General features: G+C 38.8%; 2 protein-coding genes and 1 long non-coding RNA gene across 3 annotated transcripts; 2 read left to right on the forward strand and 1 right to left on the reverse strand.

Moving 5' to 3' along the window:
- The first annotated feature begins 4,350 nt into the window (after positions 1-4,350).
- On the forward strand, positions 4,351-8,989 carry LOC143864217 (uncharacterized). Its single transcript, XM_077375108.1, has 7 exons — positions 4,351-4,501; positions 5,194-5,584; positions 6,441-6,575; positions 6,722-6,833; positions 6,930-6,991; positions 7,174-7,617; positions 7,869-8,989. Exons 2-7 carry the CDS (start codon positions 5,573-5,575, stop codon positions 8,637-8,639), a joined length of 1,536 nt encoding a protein of 511 aa, XP_077231223.1. The 5' UTR covers positions 4,351-4,501; positions 5,194-5,572; the 3' UTR covers positions 8,640-8,989.
- A 778-nt stretch (positions 8,990-9,767) lies between these two features.
- Positions 9,768-11,402, forward strand: LOC143864269 (uncharacterized). The gene is made up of 2 exons (XR_013241125.1): positions 9,768-9,982; positions 10,797-11,402. It is a non-coding gene; the product is annotated as an uncharacterized LOC143864269 (long non-coding RNA).
- Positions 11,403-12,417: 1,015 nt separating this feature from the next.
- On the reverse strand, positions 12,418-17,421 carry LOC143864149 (protein FAR1-RELATED SEQUENCE 5-like). Its single transcript, XM_077375006.1, has 3 exons — positions 13,958-17,421; positions 13,743-13,849; positions 12,418-12,745 (listed from the first exon to the last, which is right to left on the reverse strand). Exons 1-2 carry the CDS (start codon positions 15,482-15,484, stop codon positions 13,757-13,759), a joined length of 1,620 nt encoding a protein of 539 aa, XP_077231121.1. The 5' UTR covers positions 15,485-17,421; the 3' UTR covers positions 12,418-12,745; positions 13,743-13,756.
- Positions 17,422-18,937: the final 1,516 nt, after the last annotated feature.

Raw genomic sequence — 18,937 nt, forward strand, 5'->3', positions numbered from 1 at the left:
GTAATATTGGTGTGGCCAGGGGCGGAGCCAGGAATTTACCCACGGGGAGCCGGACTAATCTACACTTGACTGGATATAAAGCTAAACTGGATAAGCATGCATATAAAGCAATGCACAATAGAAGAGATTTTGCAAATCTTTTGGAGGGGCCATGGCCCCCTCATGCTATATGTGCCTCCGCCTCTGGGTGTGGGTCAACTGAGGTGGCACTCATGTTCCTTCCTTATAACTTTCAAACTAAATTTCACAAAAAAGTAGAATTTTGCTTGAAAAGTCCTGGGAATAGTGCTTTTTCTTTCTCCCTGGATTGGTAATGACACCGCCACTCTCCGAGTCTATGTTGCTCGTCGTTGGTTCGATCCCAGCTTACCTACCAAAACAACAGGTAAGTGATATATTTGCCCCCTTTTCTTCCCTGGGCTACCCCTTTAGAGTAAAAGTGTAACCATAAATGCTACTATAGTGGGCTGGGCTGGGAAGAAAAGGGGGTGAATATATCACTTCCCTTTATAGGATGGTGTATGTACGTACACGTGGAGCCCACATATCTGGATAATCAAAACCATTCATTTGTTTGTCTCAGCCATGTGTAGACTGTGCCCTACAAATCTTCTCCAAAGGATAATACTATCCCTCCGATATACTTAATGTAAAAGGGAGGGCACGGGATAGAAAACATCACAAATCCGATGGTGGAGGGTTAAGATCGTCCAATGGAGAAGATTTTGGGGATGATACAGTTGAAGGTAACAAATGAATGGTTTAGATCATCCAATTACGTGGATCCCACTGAGCTTTTAACTACCCACTAGTGCTTAGTAGGTCCCACTGCACTTTTAATGCTAAACATGTGGATTTACAGAGTTCACTTTAGAAAACAAAACAAGCTTCTCAGATGAATGGTTTGGAGTATGGAGTCTTTTTTATTGGAAATTTTTTCCATAGAAATGAATTTTCAACATTTGGTAAACTAAATTAGGGATTTGCGAGGCAATTTTGGATAAAGCCATTTCACGGCTGACTGCACGAGAGAACAGCCACGTAAGATGACTTAAATGAATAAGACAAAATCTCCTGAAAAGTGTATCTACTGAAAAGTGAGCTTGTGTCGCTGTTCTCTTGTGCAAATGTCAGCCATCCCCAGCTTACCTATCAAAAAAATTTGGTAGGGTCTTGCCTAACCCCAGCTTACCTATCCCAAAAAAAAAAAAAAAAAAAAGTCAGCCATGAAATGACTTAATTTTCACAAAAATTCCCACCGCGGAATGATTTTCCCCAAAATTGCCTAGCAAATCCCACTGAAGTTTTATTGATTTTTTTCTCAAAGACACAATTTTCCCTATTTTACATACGCATCAAGGCTTAAAATTTCGGTTTCGGAACTTGAAATTTCAAGTACAAAACACGAAATGAATATTTTATTTAATATTAAATTTTGGTAAAATATTAAATTAATATTAAAAAAACAGTTTTTTTGGGTCAAATTTCGGAAAAACCAAAATTTGGCAAAAATAAATGGTCGTTTCAGTTTTGGTCAATTTCGATGTCGGTCTCCACCGAAATTCGAAATTTCGGTCGAAATTTTAAACCATGACGCATACTAGGGGGGGTAACAGGGTAGGAAGGGGCCGGATGTTGCATTCTCCACCCAGTCCCCACCTCAAGGAAAATTCCCCGCCCTGCTATAATAACAATTTCTACCTTTTTTAATCTAATCAAATAATTATTAAATAACAATACAAAATTCCGAACTAAAATATAACACTTTAAGAAGGTATTTTAGTAATATTAAAGATATATATGGATATTTATGTAATTTCATAGACAGGGATTTTTAGGGTGGGCCAAAGTCATCCCCGTCTCGGCTTAAATCTGGAATCCCCACCCCCCAGCGGGGTGGGTTGGGTGGGATCCCCGTTTTCACGGGTTTAATTGCCAGCCGTACGTTTAGAGAGTGAGAATAGGACTGATATGCAAAAGTGACCTTAGAAAATTCCTATGCGAGAGTGAACTTAGCAAATCCGGCCAATTTATATTAAATTAAATCACGTTTTCTTCATTTGATTCTCTCTTTTCCTCCATAATAAATCTCGGGCGCTGATATCCCCCCCCCCGCGGACGGCTGGCTAACGTATTCCCACCATTTGACCGGTCTCTCTCTCTCTCCACACACACAAAAGGAACAGTTGGTGGGCCCAACAGAAACCGGTGGAATGGTGGGCCCATCTTTGAACAACGTAAGCCCCGCCCATACCACACCATAGGATAATCCAAACCGTCCATTTGATGGGCCATTAACGTAAATAGGTTGCGTCCCAAAATATTTTTCCATAGGCGGATCCTAGCCCTCCGATCTAAATAGAAACTACATCTTATGCAACCTCTATAGATTGTAAGGTTTTGATCATCCTACGGAAATGATTTTTGGGGCACAACCTATTTACATTGTGGCCCATCAAATGGATGGCTCGGATCATCCTATGGTCTGGACGGTACACTTCATTTTCAGAAATATGGGTGGGCCCTAAATTGGTACGAACTACACCATAGGATGATCCAAACCATAGACAGCTTGGATCATCCTATGTTGTGGACGGTACGCTTCAATTTGAAAAATATTGGTGTGGCCTACGATTGAGCCTTAATGTTAGTGTACGACCAACTCCTTAGGATTATCCAAACCATGGATGGCTTGGATCATCCTATGTTGTGGACAGGCCTTAATGTTACTTTACGACCAACTCCATAGAATGATCCAAACTATTCATTTGATGGGCCACAATGTAAATAGGTTGTGCCCCAAGAATCATTTCCATAGGATGATCACAACCCTACAATCTATAGAGGTTGCATAAGATGTAGTTTCTATTTAGATCGGAGGGCTAGGATCAACCTATGGAAATGATATTTTGGGACGCAACCTATTTATGTTTATGGCCCATCAAATGGATGGTTTGGATTATCCTATAGTGGTATGTGCAGGGCCTACGTTGTTTAAAGATGGGCCCACTATTCCACCAACGGTTTATGTTGGGCCCACCAACTGTTCCTGTTGTGTGTGTGGAGAGAGAGAGACCGGTCAAATGGTGGGAAAGTGACATATCCTAACGTTTAACGTTAGACAGCCGTCAGGGGCGCCCTAAATCTAGAAAATGGTCATTGATGAGTCACAGACAACTTTCCTTTCATGGAAAAAAAAGAAAAAGAAAAAAAAATGGAGCATTTGAACGACAGTTGTCACGTACCTGAAAACCACATTAAATCTGGCCTAAATCCACCTGAAAAACTGAAACTGGTGGTCCAGATTTTTTCTTTTTTTTTTAATGCGCAAAAATACCTACACTTTGTGGTGATTGACTGATTGGTGAAGAATCATCCATATCCACTCTATTTCCCTACCCCTATTTTTAGTATTTCCACCCCATCCCCCGCCCCCAAAAAATAAAGCCGCTAAAGTACACGTGGCAGTTTGTCGGCAAAGTGCTTATGAGGTGGCAAAAAAGTGCATAAAGTCTATCGCTTTTAATCCACAACCTCTTGGGTGAGAGTTTTTGTCGTTATTTTAGAGGATCCACATATTTTAATGTTTTTTCTATTCAATAGAAAATATTTAAAAAAAAAAATAAAATCCGGAAAAGAGATGGGTCTTCTTGTCTTTCCGCTTTTTGAAATTTCTTTTGGCGAAACTACCACTTTTTGATAATTGCACGAACTCATCTTGTCTTTTACTATTTAACCATCTGTCAAGAGTTATCACAATTATCAAAAGGGAGAATTTATATGATGGGTGGCCGTGAAAACACGTGAAGTCTAAGAAAGTAGTACCCGGCCCACTTTTTTTGATGATCCAAACCGTTCATCTGTTTGGGCACAACGTAAATAGGTTGTGCTTCAAAACTCATTTCCATAGGATGATCCTAACCCTCCGATCTGAACTGATCTGAATATGGAGATTTCCAAAAATTATTTATAGAAGACTTCACGAGTTTTCACGGCCACCCATCATATAAATTCTCCTCAAAAGGTTCTCAGTATTAAATAAAAAGGAAAAAAGACAAGGTGGGTTACTGCAATTATCAAAACATGGTAGTGCAGATATCAGTGTCCTTTCTTATTTATTTATTTATTTATTATCCGTTCTACGCAGGCGGCAGGCCCCACAAATTAAGAAGCCGAAATTGAAAAGCGCAGAGATAAGACAAGACGCGCCACGTGTCAATGTCTATCGGACATTCTCAGCCACAAGATTATATGGATTTCCCGAATTTTCCGGTACAATGCTGACGTGGCGTCATAGGCTTTCGTCTTTTTTGCAAAAGCTAAGATTCATAACTCTCTCTCTCTCTCTCTCTCTCTCTCGTGTCTGAAAGAGAAAGTCTCTGCCGAAAATCTAACGACCTTTTCTGTTTTTCTTTTTTCTCTTTCTTTTCTGCTTTTGTCAAAGAGAGAAAACAAATCAGACGTGTGATTCCGTTTTCCGGCAATATTTTCCGGCGAAGAGGTATTCTCATCCCGTTTTCTGAGATCTTTCATCTCTTTTTTCTACTGTTTTTTTTCTTCCACTATATTTAGAATCATAAGCGGTGTTATTTAGATCATATCTATCTTTTTTTTTTTATGATTTGTATTTTATCTGTTTCGAATTGACTTTTTCACGGAATTCTGGCGATCTAGTGTTCCACTCTGTTAGAACCCTAAGCAGTGTTCTTTAGGTCATTTTTTTTTTTTGTTCTTTTTTCCTGTGAAAATGAATTAAATAATTGGTTGTGTTGTTTAATGTTATTGGAAGAAATTAGGGATTGGAAGAAAGAAAGTCTGTTGAATTCGAGTTTTTTCCTTGTTTTGTTTGCTTTAATTGGAAGTAATTAGGGATTAGAAGAAAGGAAATCTGCTGAATTCGAGTTTTTTCCTTGTTTTGTTTGATGTTATTGGAAAAAATTAGGGATTAGATCTTGTCAGAAGAAAGAAATTCTGTTGAATTCGAGTTTTTTTCTGGGTGGAAGGAAGCAAAAAGGCGATTTGGCTATTGTTGGTTATCGGTCATTTCGTCTTTCTTTTTCTTTTTTTGGATTTTTTAATTGAAGGAAGGTTAATAGAAGGAAGGAATTAATTGATACTTACTTTCGATCTCATTGCATCGCTGATCTTTATGCGAATTTACATAAATAACGAATTGGATTCGCCTTGTGACAGATCTGTCGGCTTTTCTGTCGCTTCAGTTGCCAAAAACACTTGCTCTAGGAAGGAATTCTCTTTCTTGATAGAAGGTTATATGGAGAAAATCGTTCAAAAGTGATCCAATTTCTAAGTTGAGATTAAATTATTAATCTAAAGAGAGGGAATTGCAATGTGTATCCTGGCTCTGTCGAAGTGTACGAGAGGATAGACAGACGTAGGAGGTATAGAAATTTGGTGGACTTCTAGCCACAGAGATAAATGGTGTATAAAAAAAGAACTTAATAAGGTTCTAGTTCGGAAGGAGGAGAAGAAGCGAGCTTGCGTGCGGAAGTTTTAGTTCCCTGGAGCTTGCAGGAGAATTTATTCACTAGCAGCATTCAGGGGTTCTGTGGCAATGGCTGTTCAGGTACGCCTTTAACTGCCCTTAACTCTTCTTTTGGTTGTTTTAGTGTATCGTAATAGTAGTAAATGTTGGGTGTTAAAAGTTCAATATTTCCTTTACATGCCCGATTATTTTTATTTTGAATGGTGGATATTTTATTAAAGAAGAAAAACAGAAGCAGACTTACCCGACTGAGATGGACAGAGTAACGAAATACAAGCTGAAAATAAGGGAATCTACTTTAAAAAAACACAAACACAACTTCAAGAAGCATGTAAATCAAAGACATCCAGCCTATCTCTTAAGAATCCTGCTCTAGTGAGGCTATCCGCCTCACTGTTTGCTGACCTTCTAACATAGTGAAAAGAAACATCAAAAGACGACACTCGATCAAAGATCTCCTCAATAATGGGCTCGAATCTCCACGGGGAGGGGTCATGCCCTCCAACCGATTTGTATATATGTTAAGTTGTGATCATTTTATGCCATAACTTTGAAACCAGAACAACATAGATGAATCCAGGGCCCTCTGATTTATGTACAGCGGGTGGTTAAAATTCAGCACATGTTGCTCCTGGTGATTCCTTGTTTCTTAGTCTGCAAAGTTAGGAACCGTTAGAAAGTGATGGGAGGATTAGTGTTAGAATTGAATGAACTTGAACAAGAACATATATTTTTTAGCCTTAACCATTTAGTCGTATTAATTATTTTTCACTCCTGCTTAGTTATTTGTATACTGCATCAGATATTAAACAATAAATAGAAGAAGTCGAAGTAGGATTTTGTTGTTCTAATTGCCTGTGGAGATTTTTTTTTTTAACTTAATTTGCTATGACTGATAATGTTTTCTCATAAAGTTAAGGGGTTGGTTTGAATATAGGAAAAGACTGGAGGCATGGGTTCAAATTCTGTCCTTATTCCCAGCAATCGTGTATGTTTGGATGCCAACAAACCATCGCCAAATGGGTTTTCACTGAAGGAGCTGTATTCCTCAGGAGATGAAAATGCACTAAAGGTTTCATTCTTTCAATAGCTTAAGACTAGTGGTTTTAGGTGTTATTCAACTTAACCCTTCTTTCTATTTTTTTTTTTTGAAATGGAACCCTTCTTTCTATTCTCTTTCCATTAACTTTTTATTTTCCATTTCTTCCATATGAATAGGCTAGAAAACCTTACACAATTACAAAACAGCGAGAAAGGTGGACAGAGGAAGAGCATAAGAAGTTTCTGGAAGCTCTGAAACTGTACGGTCGTGCCTGGCGTCGAATAGAAGGTAGCTTACTTGAAATTTTGGTCTCCCTTATAATGGATGCCCTGCTATAGTATTTTCTTTGCATCTCTTGAAATAACTCAAACACAATTTTTGTAGAACACATAGGCACCAAGACCGCTGTTCAGATTCGAAGCCATGCTCAGAAATTCTTCTCCAAGGTTCATTGCTCTTCTTCCCTTACATATTTTCTCCCATAATAAATGCATTGTGGTATGTCTTGATCTTTATATTAAGTCAAAAGTCGATGGAAATGAGCCGTAAAAGATCTAATGTGGTTTTACTACTACTTGTTTGCAATATTGTATTCCCTTCTCACTATTTTGTCATCTTTGTGCTGTAGGTTGTTCGGGAGTCGGCAGGTACCAATTTAGACTCCGTGGAGTCGATCGAAATTCCTCCTCCCCGTCCAAAAAGAAAACCTATGCATCCATATCCTCGTAAAATGGTCCATTCATTTAGGAAAGGAGTCTCAGCTCCCGAGCAATTGGAAAGGTCTTCATCCGAATCATCTCCAATTCCATTAGTCTCTGAACAGGAGAATGGGTCGCTAACATCGGTTTTATCCGCAGTTGGATTGGATACAATGGGATCAACCTTTTTGAATCCCCCAAAAGGTTGCCCATCACCGGTTTCATCTGCTGCTGGATCAAACCCACTAGGTTTGATACTTGCAGAACAAGAGGACAGGTACCCATCCTCCCCTTCTTCATCTGAAGAAGACAACAGGTCCCCATCACCAGTCCAAACAGATTCTGATACTAGCTGGCAAGGCAAATCTCCCATGGTACTACTACTTCCATATTAAATGAGAACATCCTTCATCTTAGCCCCTGTTCGTTTAAGTCGTGACAACCGATTGTGAGTGCCAAACAGATTATTGGACTCAAAATTAAACTTAATTTTGAGTCCAATAATTGGTTTGGCACTCACAATCGGTTGCCATAATCTTATACGAACAGGGCCTTACCGTTCACTTAAAACTCTTTTTGACCAGGCTTCGTTTCTCATGCTGATTTGGTTGATGTATAATTTCAGAAATTGGAGAGGGATTATAAAGATGATGACTCTATCAAAGAAGCTTCTTCAGTAGTATCCATAACCACTCTTAAGCTCTTTGGAAGAACTGTCCTAGTCACTGATTCTCACAGACCTTCTTTGTCTGTGGCCGGGAACATTCCACAATGTCACAGGCCCATCATTGACATAGAACACCACCAAGAAATCTTAGACACAGACATGCAGAAGGCAGAACAAACATCAACAAGAGACTCGTTGCAGAGAGATTGTTCCGTGCATCCATGCAAAAGTGCTCAGAGTTCATGGCCTTGTGGGGTAACCCCCTTATTCTACTGCACGCCATTCCAGAAAGAAGATTCAAATTCAGCAGAAACTAACACTCATTTGCCTTGGTGGGCATTGTACAGAGGTTTACCATTTCCCCTCATTCCTTCACACAACATGAATTCAAGAGAAACGTCCTCTGATTCTCAAATGAAAGCCTCTGAGGAGCATAGGGGTGTCTCTTGGACTATCTCTAACACTGGCTCAATCAGTGAGGTGGGAGTAGTGGAGAAGAACAGCAATGTTGTTGACTCTCGAAAGGGAGAACCTTCTGATAAAATGAATGAACCAGTGGCTTTTTTCTGCTTGAAAGCAAGTGAGAATTCGGCCTTCTCTTCTCGACAAGCTGAGAGTTGTGCAAAGGGGTTTGTTCCCTACAAAAGATGTGTAGTGGAAAGAGATGTCCTGCAGTCACAGATTGGCGGCGAAGAGAGAGAGGCGCAGAGAACCCGATTGTGTTTATAGTAAAACTCACTCCCTCTCACTTCCTTTTTCCCTAGTAAGCAGATAGGTTTTGACAGTTAGGGGATTGTTTTGGTTGAGAAACTCAACTGTGTGTAGGTTTCAACTTGATGACAGTGAGATAGAAAGAGGGTTTGAAGCACAATGTCTGCAGTTTGTAAATCAAGTGGCTCTTATACATCCTTCCCACCATGAGATAATATTCCTTCGTTTCTTTCTTGTCAGCAGCCTTGTAAACTTCTAGCCCTCCTTTGTATGTTGGAACACAAATTTTGTTACGAAGTGCATTCTGTATCTTCATTTCGAGGGGAATTTCTTGTAATTGTTTTCACTCTCTAAAGCTTCTTTTCATATGCTTTTCTCTCTTATACATCCCGCATATGTGTGTATGTATAAGTACTAAATCACTTCGCATGTCGAAACTAGATATACAACCCCAAAAACTAGTCAAAAGGCTTAGCAAGGAAAGGAAATAGCCAATTTTTGGGAGTTAGGATTCACTACCAAGTTGCATACACTATTGGGCGTCTAAAATCTAAATAAACCCTTCCCTTGTTGGATTCACCACTAAGTTGCATACACTATTGGGCATCTAAAATCTAAATAAACCCTTCCCCTGAGAAGGGAAGGGAGATTTTGAAGTCTCAGATGTTAGCAGAGAGAAAACAAGGGCCTTTCTCCTATAGGGGGATGCGAGACAGGGAAATTGATGGTGGCCCTTCTCTGCTTGCACAGAAAATCGCCAGAGAGGCAACACTTAAGCATCAAACATTCAATTACCTATTTTCTACAACGGGAAATGAAATTGTTGGATGTGGCATTTGGGTGCAAAGTCACCAAAATCCCTCGTTTAGGTTGCCAATATAGCATTGAAACCCATGGAGACTCTTCAGGATGTCTCCTAGTTAATCATTGCTTGTCTGGTGACGTGTCACCCTTACCTCCTCCCTCTAAAATTCAATCCAAAATCCACAAAAAAGATGGATTTTTGCTTGAATTTATTGAGAAAGTGCTCTCTCTCTCTCTCTCTCTCTCTCTCTCTCTCTCTATATATATATATATATATATATATATATATATATATATATATATATATATATATATATATATAAGTGATTGTGAGCGGTCGAGCATATAAGCTTATATGCGCAGTCGAGCTTATCTGCTGTGAAACGTTGATTTCAAACAATCTCAGCCGTTCCCTGCCAAAAACGAAAAACGACGCTTCTCTCTCTCTCTCTCTCGACAAAAAACGAAAAACCCTACACAAAATCCGCCTCCCTCTCCTTCCACAGTCGCAACTCCTCCACCGTCGCAACTCCTCTCTTCCACCGTCGCAGACCCAGGTAAGTTTCTATGTTTTTTTTTTTTTTTCACCAGTCAAATCTATTTTCTATTTTCTAGGGTTTTAAACCCTACACGAGCACAAAATCTCATCAGCCCTGGCCGTAACTAGTCTATTTCTCCTTCTATTGACAGCCCTTCAGGGTGGTATTTGGCTTAAGCTCCAAAAGAAACCAGATAGCTCTTAAAAAGCAAAACCCTCTCTTTTTTACCAAAAAACCATGAATGGGAGGGGTGTGGTGCACGGAGGTCAGCCTCCAAGATGCCAGGTTGAGGGTTGTGAGGTGGATTTGACTGGTGCAAAGGCTTATTACTGTAGATTTCCGATTGTGAACTCCAGATTTCTGATTCTAAAATCTAGGTTTTTGGTTTATAAAATCCAGGTTTTTGTATTTTTTGAGGATTGTAAAATCCAAGATTTTGTAAATTCCAGATTGCAACTAGTCTTGTAAATTCCAGATTGCAGCCCAAAAATTTTAGGATTGTAAAAGCCTGGATTTTACAATTTCAGCTAAAAATTTTCAGCCCAAAAAATCCAGGGTTCCAGATTGCAACTAGTACTAGTAGTAAAATCCATGTTTCAGCTTCTAAAGCCTTGTTTGTCTTCTTGAATTGGAATTTGTTGTTGGTTTTTAGATTGTTGGCCTTTTGATTATGGGGTCTGGAGTTTTACTAAGTAGTTAGATGTTGGTTTTGATTTAAAATTAAAAGGCAGGTTTAGCTGAAATGTTGATTACACACGAAAATCTCTCCCCAATGACTCTTTCTTTTTCCCTCTTTTCAAGAACTTCAAACGCGTTTTCTTTATATACACAGAACCATCTTCTTCCTCTGTTACACATCTGTTCCCACAAAAGGTGCATGCAGGCAAACGCTGAATTGAAGAATGACATGGGCGAATTGATAAATTTGATTGGCAAATTGAAGAATGACTTGGGCGAAGTGAAGAATGAAATGGGCGAATTGAAGAATGACATGGGCAAGTTGATAATTTTGTTAGCGAAATTGAAGGTGCATGCAGGCAAACGCTTCAAAGTATTCGAGAACAAACAACAAGAATGAAATGGGCGAATTGAAGAATGACATGGGCAAGTTGATAATTTTGTTAGCGAAATTGAAGGTGCATGCAGGCAAACGCTTCAAAGTATTCGAGAACAAACAACGATGGATTAAAGTTGGCGTTGTGGGGTTGTTTATATTGTTTTTTTTGTGTGTGTGTGTAATTGTCACTAAGTGATGTAGGGCAGTGTTGTTTATTTGCCCTTTTTTGAATGTAGGATGGTTTGAATCTTAGTCTAATTAAGTTACTTTAGTTGAAATTTCTACTTGATGTCGCTTGAACTTATCAATTAGATGTAGCCTAAACTTATCTTTCGTGACTTATTTTTTCATGAATTGGTTATACAGATTGGGTTTGGTGTTTATTTATATAGATTGGGTTTGCATAAAAATCGTTAAACTCAGCCCACCAATCACAGTTTGCCATACAGGGGTGTGAATTTATTTTTCTCCGAAAAAAAGCTAGTAAATTGGGACCTTTTTTTTTCTATTGCATTACGAATCAAGGTTTCGCACCTAGTATACTTAATCAATGTCCTTCAAATCAACTAAAAATCATTGTATACTTAATCAATATCCTGTATACTTAATCAATATCCTGTCAACCCATCCTTAATTTTTGGTGCTTTGGTTCTTTGTGTTAAAACAAGGGTATCAAAGTTGTGCGTCTTTGATCCCTTGATTTTCTACATTTTGGACTCACAATCCGTTGCCATAATCTTAAACGAACAAGACCTTTATATTTTGAGAATCAATTGCAAGTCCCACTTCTCTTGACCATCAGATCTATCATTATGAGATGACAAGATCATCCTCCATTGTATTTCACAAAGGCTTAGTCTGTTTCTACCTAAAATGGGTGTAAAATTTTAAACCCATTTTGATGCTTGATGGAGAAGCTGATAGGAGGGAGTGTCTCCTGTGACATAGAGATCCTTGACTTTATCCCCTTCTAAATAGAAGGGGTTTTCTTTATGATGTTTCTGTTTTTTTTTTTTTAATTAAGCTTGATGCCATTTCTTTTGCCTTGATTATGTCAGTCATGTGCCTCCTTTCTTAATATAATTCACCATATATTTAAAAAAAAAAGGGTGTAAAAGAAGCGGAGCCAAAGTAAAATTTCCCTCTAGCTTGTAAAATAGAACTCCTTCAACATCATCACTTGCAGCTTACCACCGAAAGTTCGATCTGACCAATAAGAAAGAATCGCATATATGCCAAATTTTCTTTAAGAATATCTTGTACTAGGAAGAACAGTTCCCTTGTGACTTTGACACCACAAGTGTCCTACAGCTGGAAAGATGATGAGTTAGGACACCCGTAAAACATGAACTTGCACTATTTTTTACAGAGCAACTGTTGTATCTCTAAAAAAATGTACTCAATCACAGAGCAACCATTCTATTCAAACATGCACTGTCATTGTACCCAAAATATTTCCATCTCTCTCAGAAAGCGTCATCCAGCATACAAACATCATACGAGCAGTTTTTTTAAAGAAAGTTACACCAAACCATGGTTTTACAAAATATTATCTAAATCATAATGAGGGCTCTTGGCCACCTTAGAAACAGCATACAAGCAGCCTATCATCCAATGTTTGCCCTGTTAATGGCGATATATGTTTTCCTGAATGAAATAATGAGGGCTCTTGGCCACCGTTGGTCACATTGAACAGAACCTTGATCACATCTTCAGTTTAGAACCTGAAAAGAAAGAGAAATAGTTAGAATATTTAACTGATAAGTGAAACGCTTGTAACACCAAGATGATGGCCCATGCTCTCGTCGTGGCAGACACATTAATCCAATAGTAGAAACTAATAAATAGTTGTGATTGCCACTGTATAAACTCTAGTTCAAGCTAGCCAACTGGCTCAGTTTTAGCTGAGTCAGGAACCAAATTATTCTGCTAATTTCAAGGGAAGTAATTCACCACTTCTTCCAGATTGACCTTCATTTTTCCTTTTTTCAATCAATGACAAGAAAAAACTTTATTAATTAGCAGTTGTGAGGTTGTCCCAAAATCAACTATTACTCAATCTATCCTCCCTACCTAAATTTTCTGCTTTCTCATTAGCTTCTTTTGAATGCCTATCTGTTTCTTTGAAATTTTGGATTATTGTTTAAGATGTACATTAGTTAAAATAATAGGTAGTCATGGACCATCATGCCCAACCTACATGTCTATCAAATCTAAGGTAACTGATCTAGTTTTGGCTGTTTCACTAGGTTGAGACTCTTTCTTCAGAGAAAGCGACATTGCTGTTTAGGCTAGAGGTATGGTGAAGTTAAGAAACTGGAATATCTATTCTTTTAACTACACTTTTTCTTTATCAACCTTGAAATTCAGCCATTGGGTTATTTTCATGCAGACAGCTTACGGACTGCTCGATGAAAACAACCAACAAAATGGTCATTTCAAGAAGATGAGATGTATACATCTTGGGTTATATCAAGCAATAAAGCTTAGCAAATACTCATTTGTGCCAAAACAGAGAAACATGAAATCAAGTCAAATTAGATAAAAGGGAAGAAAAAAACACGGAGAGAATAGAAAGATGCTTACAGGATTTTTATATGCAAATTTAACTACTAAATAGGCACTTTGTATATCATAAAAAAAAATATCAGTAGAGAAGGGAGCCAAAACAAAATAGGAGCTCTGTAAGCATAAATGTTTCCAAAAAAAACTAGCACATACCAAATTTGCAAAAATTAGGAAGCAACATCCTCCTGCATTGACTCTTCATGTTCCTCTCCCAACTCCTCTTCATGTTCGTTATCCTCTAGCCCATCTCTTGAAGTTGTCTAATTCCAGGCAAGAAAACAAATACTTCAAATGGAAAAAAATAAAATATTGAAAAAGAGAATTCGTCGGAATAAGAAATTGAAGAGGTTGACATACGAAATGCAAACCTTCTGTTTCTTTTTACGTTCTTTTCCACAGGTTGTGTAGTAATGTCCTTTTCCTCCACATTTCTTACATGTTCGATGCTTTGGTTCGGATTGGAAGGTTTCTAACGGGGATTTGAACCGTGTAGCAACCTTCGGACGGTCTTTTGTTCTTACAAGTTTGGGGTCGCGAATAGAAATCTCACCTCCTTGGCTAACAAAGTTGGATTGTACTTGGCTCCCACTAGTGGCCAAATCAACTTGCTTCTCTCTAATCTCTTGCTCAGAATCCAACAACCAAGCATCAAGGGTTTCATTCACCTTCTTGAAAAGAGTGTTATTATCTGTAAGCCTATCTACAACTCTTTGAAACTTTGTTATTAGGCACCATCTGTGAAGTGGAGATACATCATCACTATCCAACTCTCTCGTAAGCACTCCACTATCCACTCGATATCTGGCCCCGGTTGTCCATCTATTTAAGATATATTGCTTTGGAATGCTCATCAATTGCTTCTTAGACATAATGTGGAGTATGTGTTTGCATAAAATTCCTTTCGTCTCGAACATCGCACACTCACATGTTGCCTTTACATCTTCAGATGTATCGTATACAACCCTGCACCATTTCCACTTCTCATCAACACTCAATCCAACTTTGTATACTACCACGACGCCATTCTTTTCCAACTTCTCATGATAACAATCAATACTATCCTTAAACTCTACCTGAAATATATCAAACATTGTCTTCGTATAACACTTACTAGCTTCTTCTTCCAATTTGCTCCTTGAAACCAATACAGCCTTTGTAGTTTTAGACTTGAAATCCTCTAGAGACTCCGCTCTACGACGTTCAATAAGTGCCCTATCATATTGTTCTACGAATTCTTTTAAGCTTGTGTTCTGATTTACATATCCATCAAAGAAAGAATTGATGCTTTCACTGCACGCACTAGATGTCATGCCAGCAGTGAATGTGTCTCTAAAATATGCTGGCAACCAGTGGGTTCGTACATCCCACATTTTTGCTAACCATCCGTCTCCCTCAATATTATATTTTTGAACCAAATTTTCCCATGCTACCTCACAGTCTTCTTTTTGTCTTGTGTAAAACCATTTCTTGTAATCCTTGGGAAAGTCACTAGTGGAATCTCGCATTAATGGAACATGCTCAAGCAAATACTTACTAATGTGCCAAGAGCAAAATCTGTGATGAGTATTTGGGAATACGCTTCTGATAGCATTTCGCATCGCCCCATCCATATCTGTTATAATGCAACCAGGAGGTCTCCCAAACATACAATCCAACCACTGCTCAAATAGCCATGTAAATGTCTCTTCTTTTTCGTCTGCTAGTAGCGCACATCCAAATAGGGTGCTCTGCCTATGGTGATTTACACCAGTAAATGGTGCAAAAGGCATCCTAAACTTGTTCGTCCTATACGTGACATCAAACACAATGACATCACTAAAGGTTAGATACGCATCTCTAGCTCGTGAATCGGCCCAAAACATTGATCGCAAGTTACCATTAATATCCAACTCCATTTAAAAAAAAAAGTTCGGGTCTTCTGATTGTTTCGCTTGGAATTTCTGTGCTACCCAAACGCCTTCTTGCCCCATATTATTCACCCTCTGTTTTCTCAAATGGCAAACCACCTGATTTGTCGTTAGAGATTGACCCGATGTAACACTAATGGCCTTCGCAATATCAGCAGGATGTATCCCAGTCTTATTCAAGTCATCCATCAAATTCTTGTATGCGCGGTTCTTGATAACTTTGTTATGCGAACGATGCATTTTTCTTCTGGGTGGAGAAGTAAGCTCATGGCAATGTACATCTTCAAAATCTTTAACTTTCCACTTCCCATCTTTGAATGAGATTTCCATCTTCGCCTCACAACCTTCCCTTACAGTCCGACGTGGCTTTACAACTCTATCAACCACCACATCTTTACCTTTACTTCCTTTGAACCCCGCTCTATCACAAACAAATCTTTTAAATATCACTTTGTTTGTTTTCTTCGACTTATAACTCGATGATTTTCGCACTCCAAAACCTGTGCACAATCCATATGAATTATAAAACTCGTATGCATCATTTTCACTATCAAATATCTGGCCCAAAAACGGTTTCTTACCGAGATTCCTCCCACCATCATCATCAATATGAACACATTCTACACCTCCCTGCTCATTGGGGTCTACCTCCTCATCAACAAATATATTTCCCTCCACATTGGGTTCTCCCTCCTCATTGGGGTCTCCCTCCTCATCAACAAATATATTTCCCTCACTTTCATCATTTCCTAACACAAATGCGTGTGACGAGGTATCACCAACCATAATCAGTCTATTAGCATCAATATCGTCAATTGATAACCCAAAGCCTGTATAGTCTCTATCATCCATTAACTCTAGTACACTTCTTCAATCCCTTCTCAATCTGCATAAAGGCAAAGTTAAAAGAAAGACTAAAAGAATTCACTGATAAAACTGAAAAAAAGAACAAAAACAAGACTTCAAGAAGTTTTTTCCCCTTCACATCCTACGAACTCAACACGGCCCGTATCGCAGAAAAAATATGAAAATGAATACTAAAGAAAGAAGAAGACCTGTTTCCTTTTTAGAGAAGATCAAGATTTTGTGGGAACAGATGTGTAACAGAGGAAGAAGATGGTTCTGTGTATATAAAGAAAAAGCGTTTGAAGTTCTTGAAAAGAGGGAAAAAGAAAGAGTCATTGGGGAGAGATTTTCGTGTGTAATCAACCTTTCAGCTAAAACTGCCTTTTAATTTTAAATCAAAACCAACATCTAACTACTTAGTAAAACTCCAGACCCCATAATCAAAAGGCCAACAATCCAAAAACCAACAACAAATTCCAATTCAAGAAGACAAACAAGGCTTTAGAAGCTGAAACATGGATTTTACTACTAGTACTAGTTGCAATCTGGAACCCTGGATTTTTTGGGCTGAAAATTTTTAGCTGAAATTGTAAAATCCAGGCTTTTACAATCCTAAAATTTTTGGGCTGCAATCTGGAATTTACAAGACTAGTTGCAATCTGGAATTTACAAAATCTTGGATTTTACAATCCTCAAAAAATACAAAAACCTGGATTTTATAAACCAAAAACCTAGATTTTAGAATCAGAAATCTGGAGTTCACAATCGGAAATCTACAGTAATAAGCCTTTGCACCAGTCAAATCCACCTCACAACCCTCAACCTGGCATCTTGGAGGCTGACCTCCGTGCACCACACCCCTCCCATTCATGGTTTTTTGGTAAAAAAGAGATGGGTTTTGCTTTTTAAGAGCTATCTGGTTTCTTTTGGAGCTTAAGCCAAATACCACCCTGAAGGGCTGTCAATAGAAGGAGAAATAGACTAGTTACGGCCAGGGAACGGCTGAGATTTTGTGCTCGTGTAGGGTTTAAAACCCTAGAAAATAGAAAATAGATTTGACTGGTGAAAAAAAAAAAACATAGAAACTTACCTGGGTCTGCGACGGTGGAAGAGAGGAGTTGCGACGGTGGAGGAGTTGCGACTGTGGAAGGAGAGGGAGGCGGATTTTGTGTAGGGTTTTTCGTTTTTTGTCGAGAGAGAGAGAGAGAGAGAGAGAGAGAGAGAGAGAGAGAGAGAGAGAGAGAGAGAGAGAGAGAAGCGTCGTTTTTCGTTTTTGGCAGGGAACGGCTGAGATTGTTTGAAATCAACGTTTCACAGCAGATAAGCTCGACTGCGCATATAAGCTTATATGCTCGACCGCTCACAATCACTTATATATATTGGTAATGACACCCCCTGCCACTATTCTTCGAGGCTGACAACCAAACACTACATAACACTATTCTCCCAGGTAAGTTCTAGGTAAATCCGGGAAATTCAATGCTTGTCTCCTCCTAATTTGACTACTTACACCACTACTCTCCCGAGGTAAATACCTGCCACCAAACATAGCAAGGATTGCTACCCCTGAAAGCTATCCTTCTGCCGAAAGGCCCAAATGGAGCTGTTGTCTGTGGGGATAGCAAGCCCGGTTCATTTTATCATTGGATATTCATGTCAAGCATTGATCCTGGATAAAATTTGAACGGAGGACAAGATACTTTCAAGATGAACTCATCTAATGAGAATAGCCAATCCCAAGAACAGCTTATCCAAAGATTTCTATCGCCATAGTGAACAGCACCTCTTCGGCATTTTTGCAGGTCGGATCTTCAAACTGTAAGCTCGAAAGTTCCCAAGTAGTTCGCAGCTCAGTACGCATGAAAGAAGAAAAAATTCTCAGTCCACCTGATTTCTCAAGAAAGATCTTGAGAATGTAGGTCTCTCAATTTGTACTGGAGGGTATAATGGCATGATCATTGAAACAAATCTTGATCAGAGATGCTACGCCGAAGCACATTTTCAAAGGCAACTAAATAAGTCTTGTATACAAGTAGGGATCAGTCGTGCGTGATTTTAAATTCCATGGCTCTTGGGTTACTGAGGGAAAGTCTAGAGGATTGTGGGTCACTCTGGGGATGCTGTGACTCTTCAAGTAGGGATTAAAACAGTATCACAAGAAACTGTGCAACATATGATGTGAATATCTATCTATCTGTTTACATCTATGACTCTCTTCAGACACTCAAAACTTCAGCAGTTCCACCAGGGATTAAAATTAGATTTTAAACCATCACCTCCTCTTCAAGCTGAGCACAAGAAACCCTGCAACATATAGTAGATGAGCATACCCCTATGAAAAATGGCAGATACTCTTAATTTTTTTTCTGAATGGTACAGTTAATCTTTTGCAAGTCTAAGCATGAAATAAAAATGATTATGAGGCCTTCTGATGTCAGCTAACAAGATATATTGGAACCCGCTTGGATGGCCTGGCCATCATAGAAAACAGGTTAAGAACATCACAAAACCAACCACAATGCCCATCAAACAAACCGATTGTAACTTTTCTGGAAATGACTACACCGTATTTTATCTAAGAATCATGATGGCCAT

The sequence above is a fragment of the Tasmannia lanceolata genome, unplaced genomic scaffold, assembly GCF_043159265.1.
Source record: "Tasmannia lanceolata isolate RefF3 unplaced genomic scaffold, GAP_Taslan_0.1 ptg000048l, whole genome shotgun sequence".
Taxonomy (NCBI): Eukaryota; Viridiplantae; Streptophyta; class Magnoliopsida; order Canellales; family Winteraceae; genus Tasmannia; species Tasmannia lanceolata.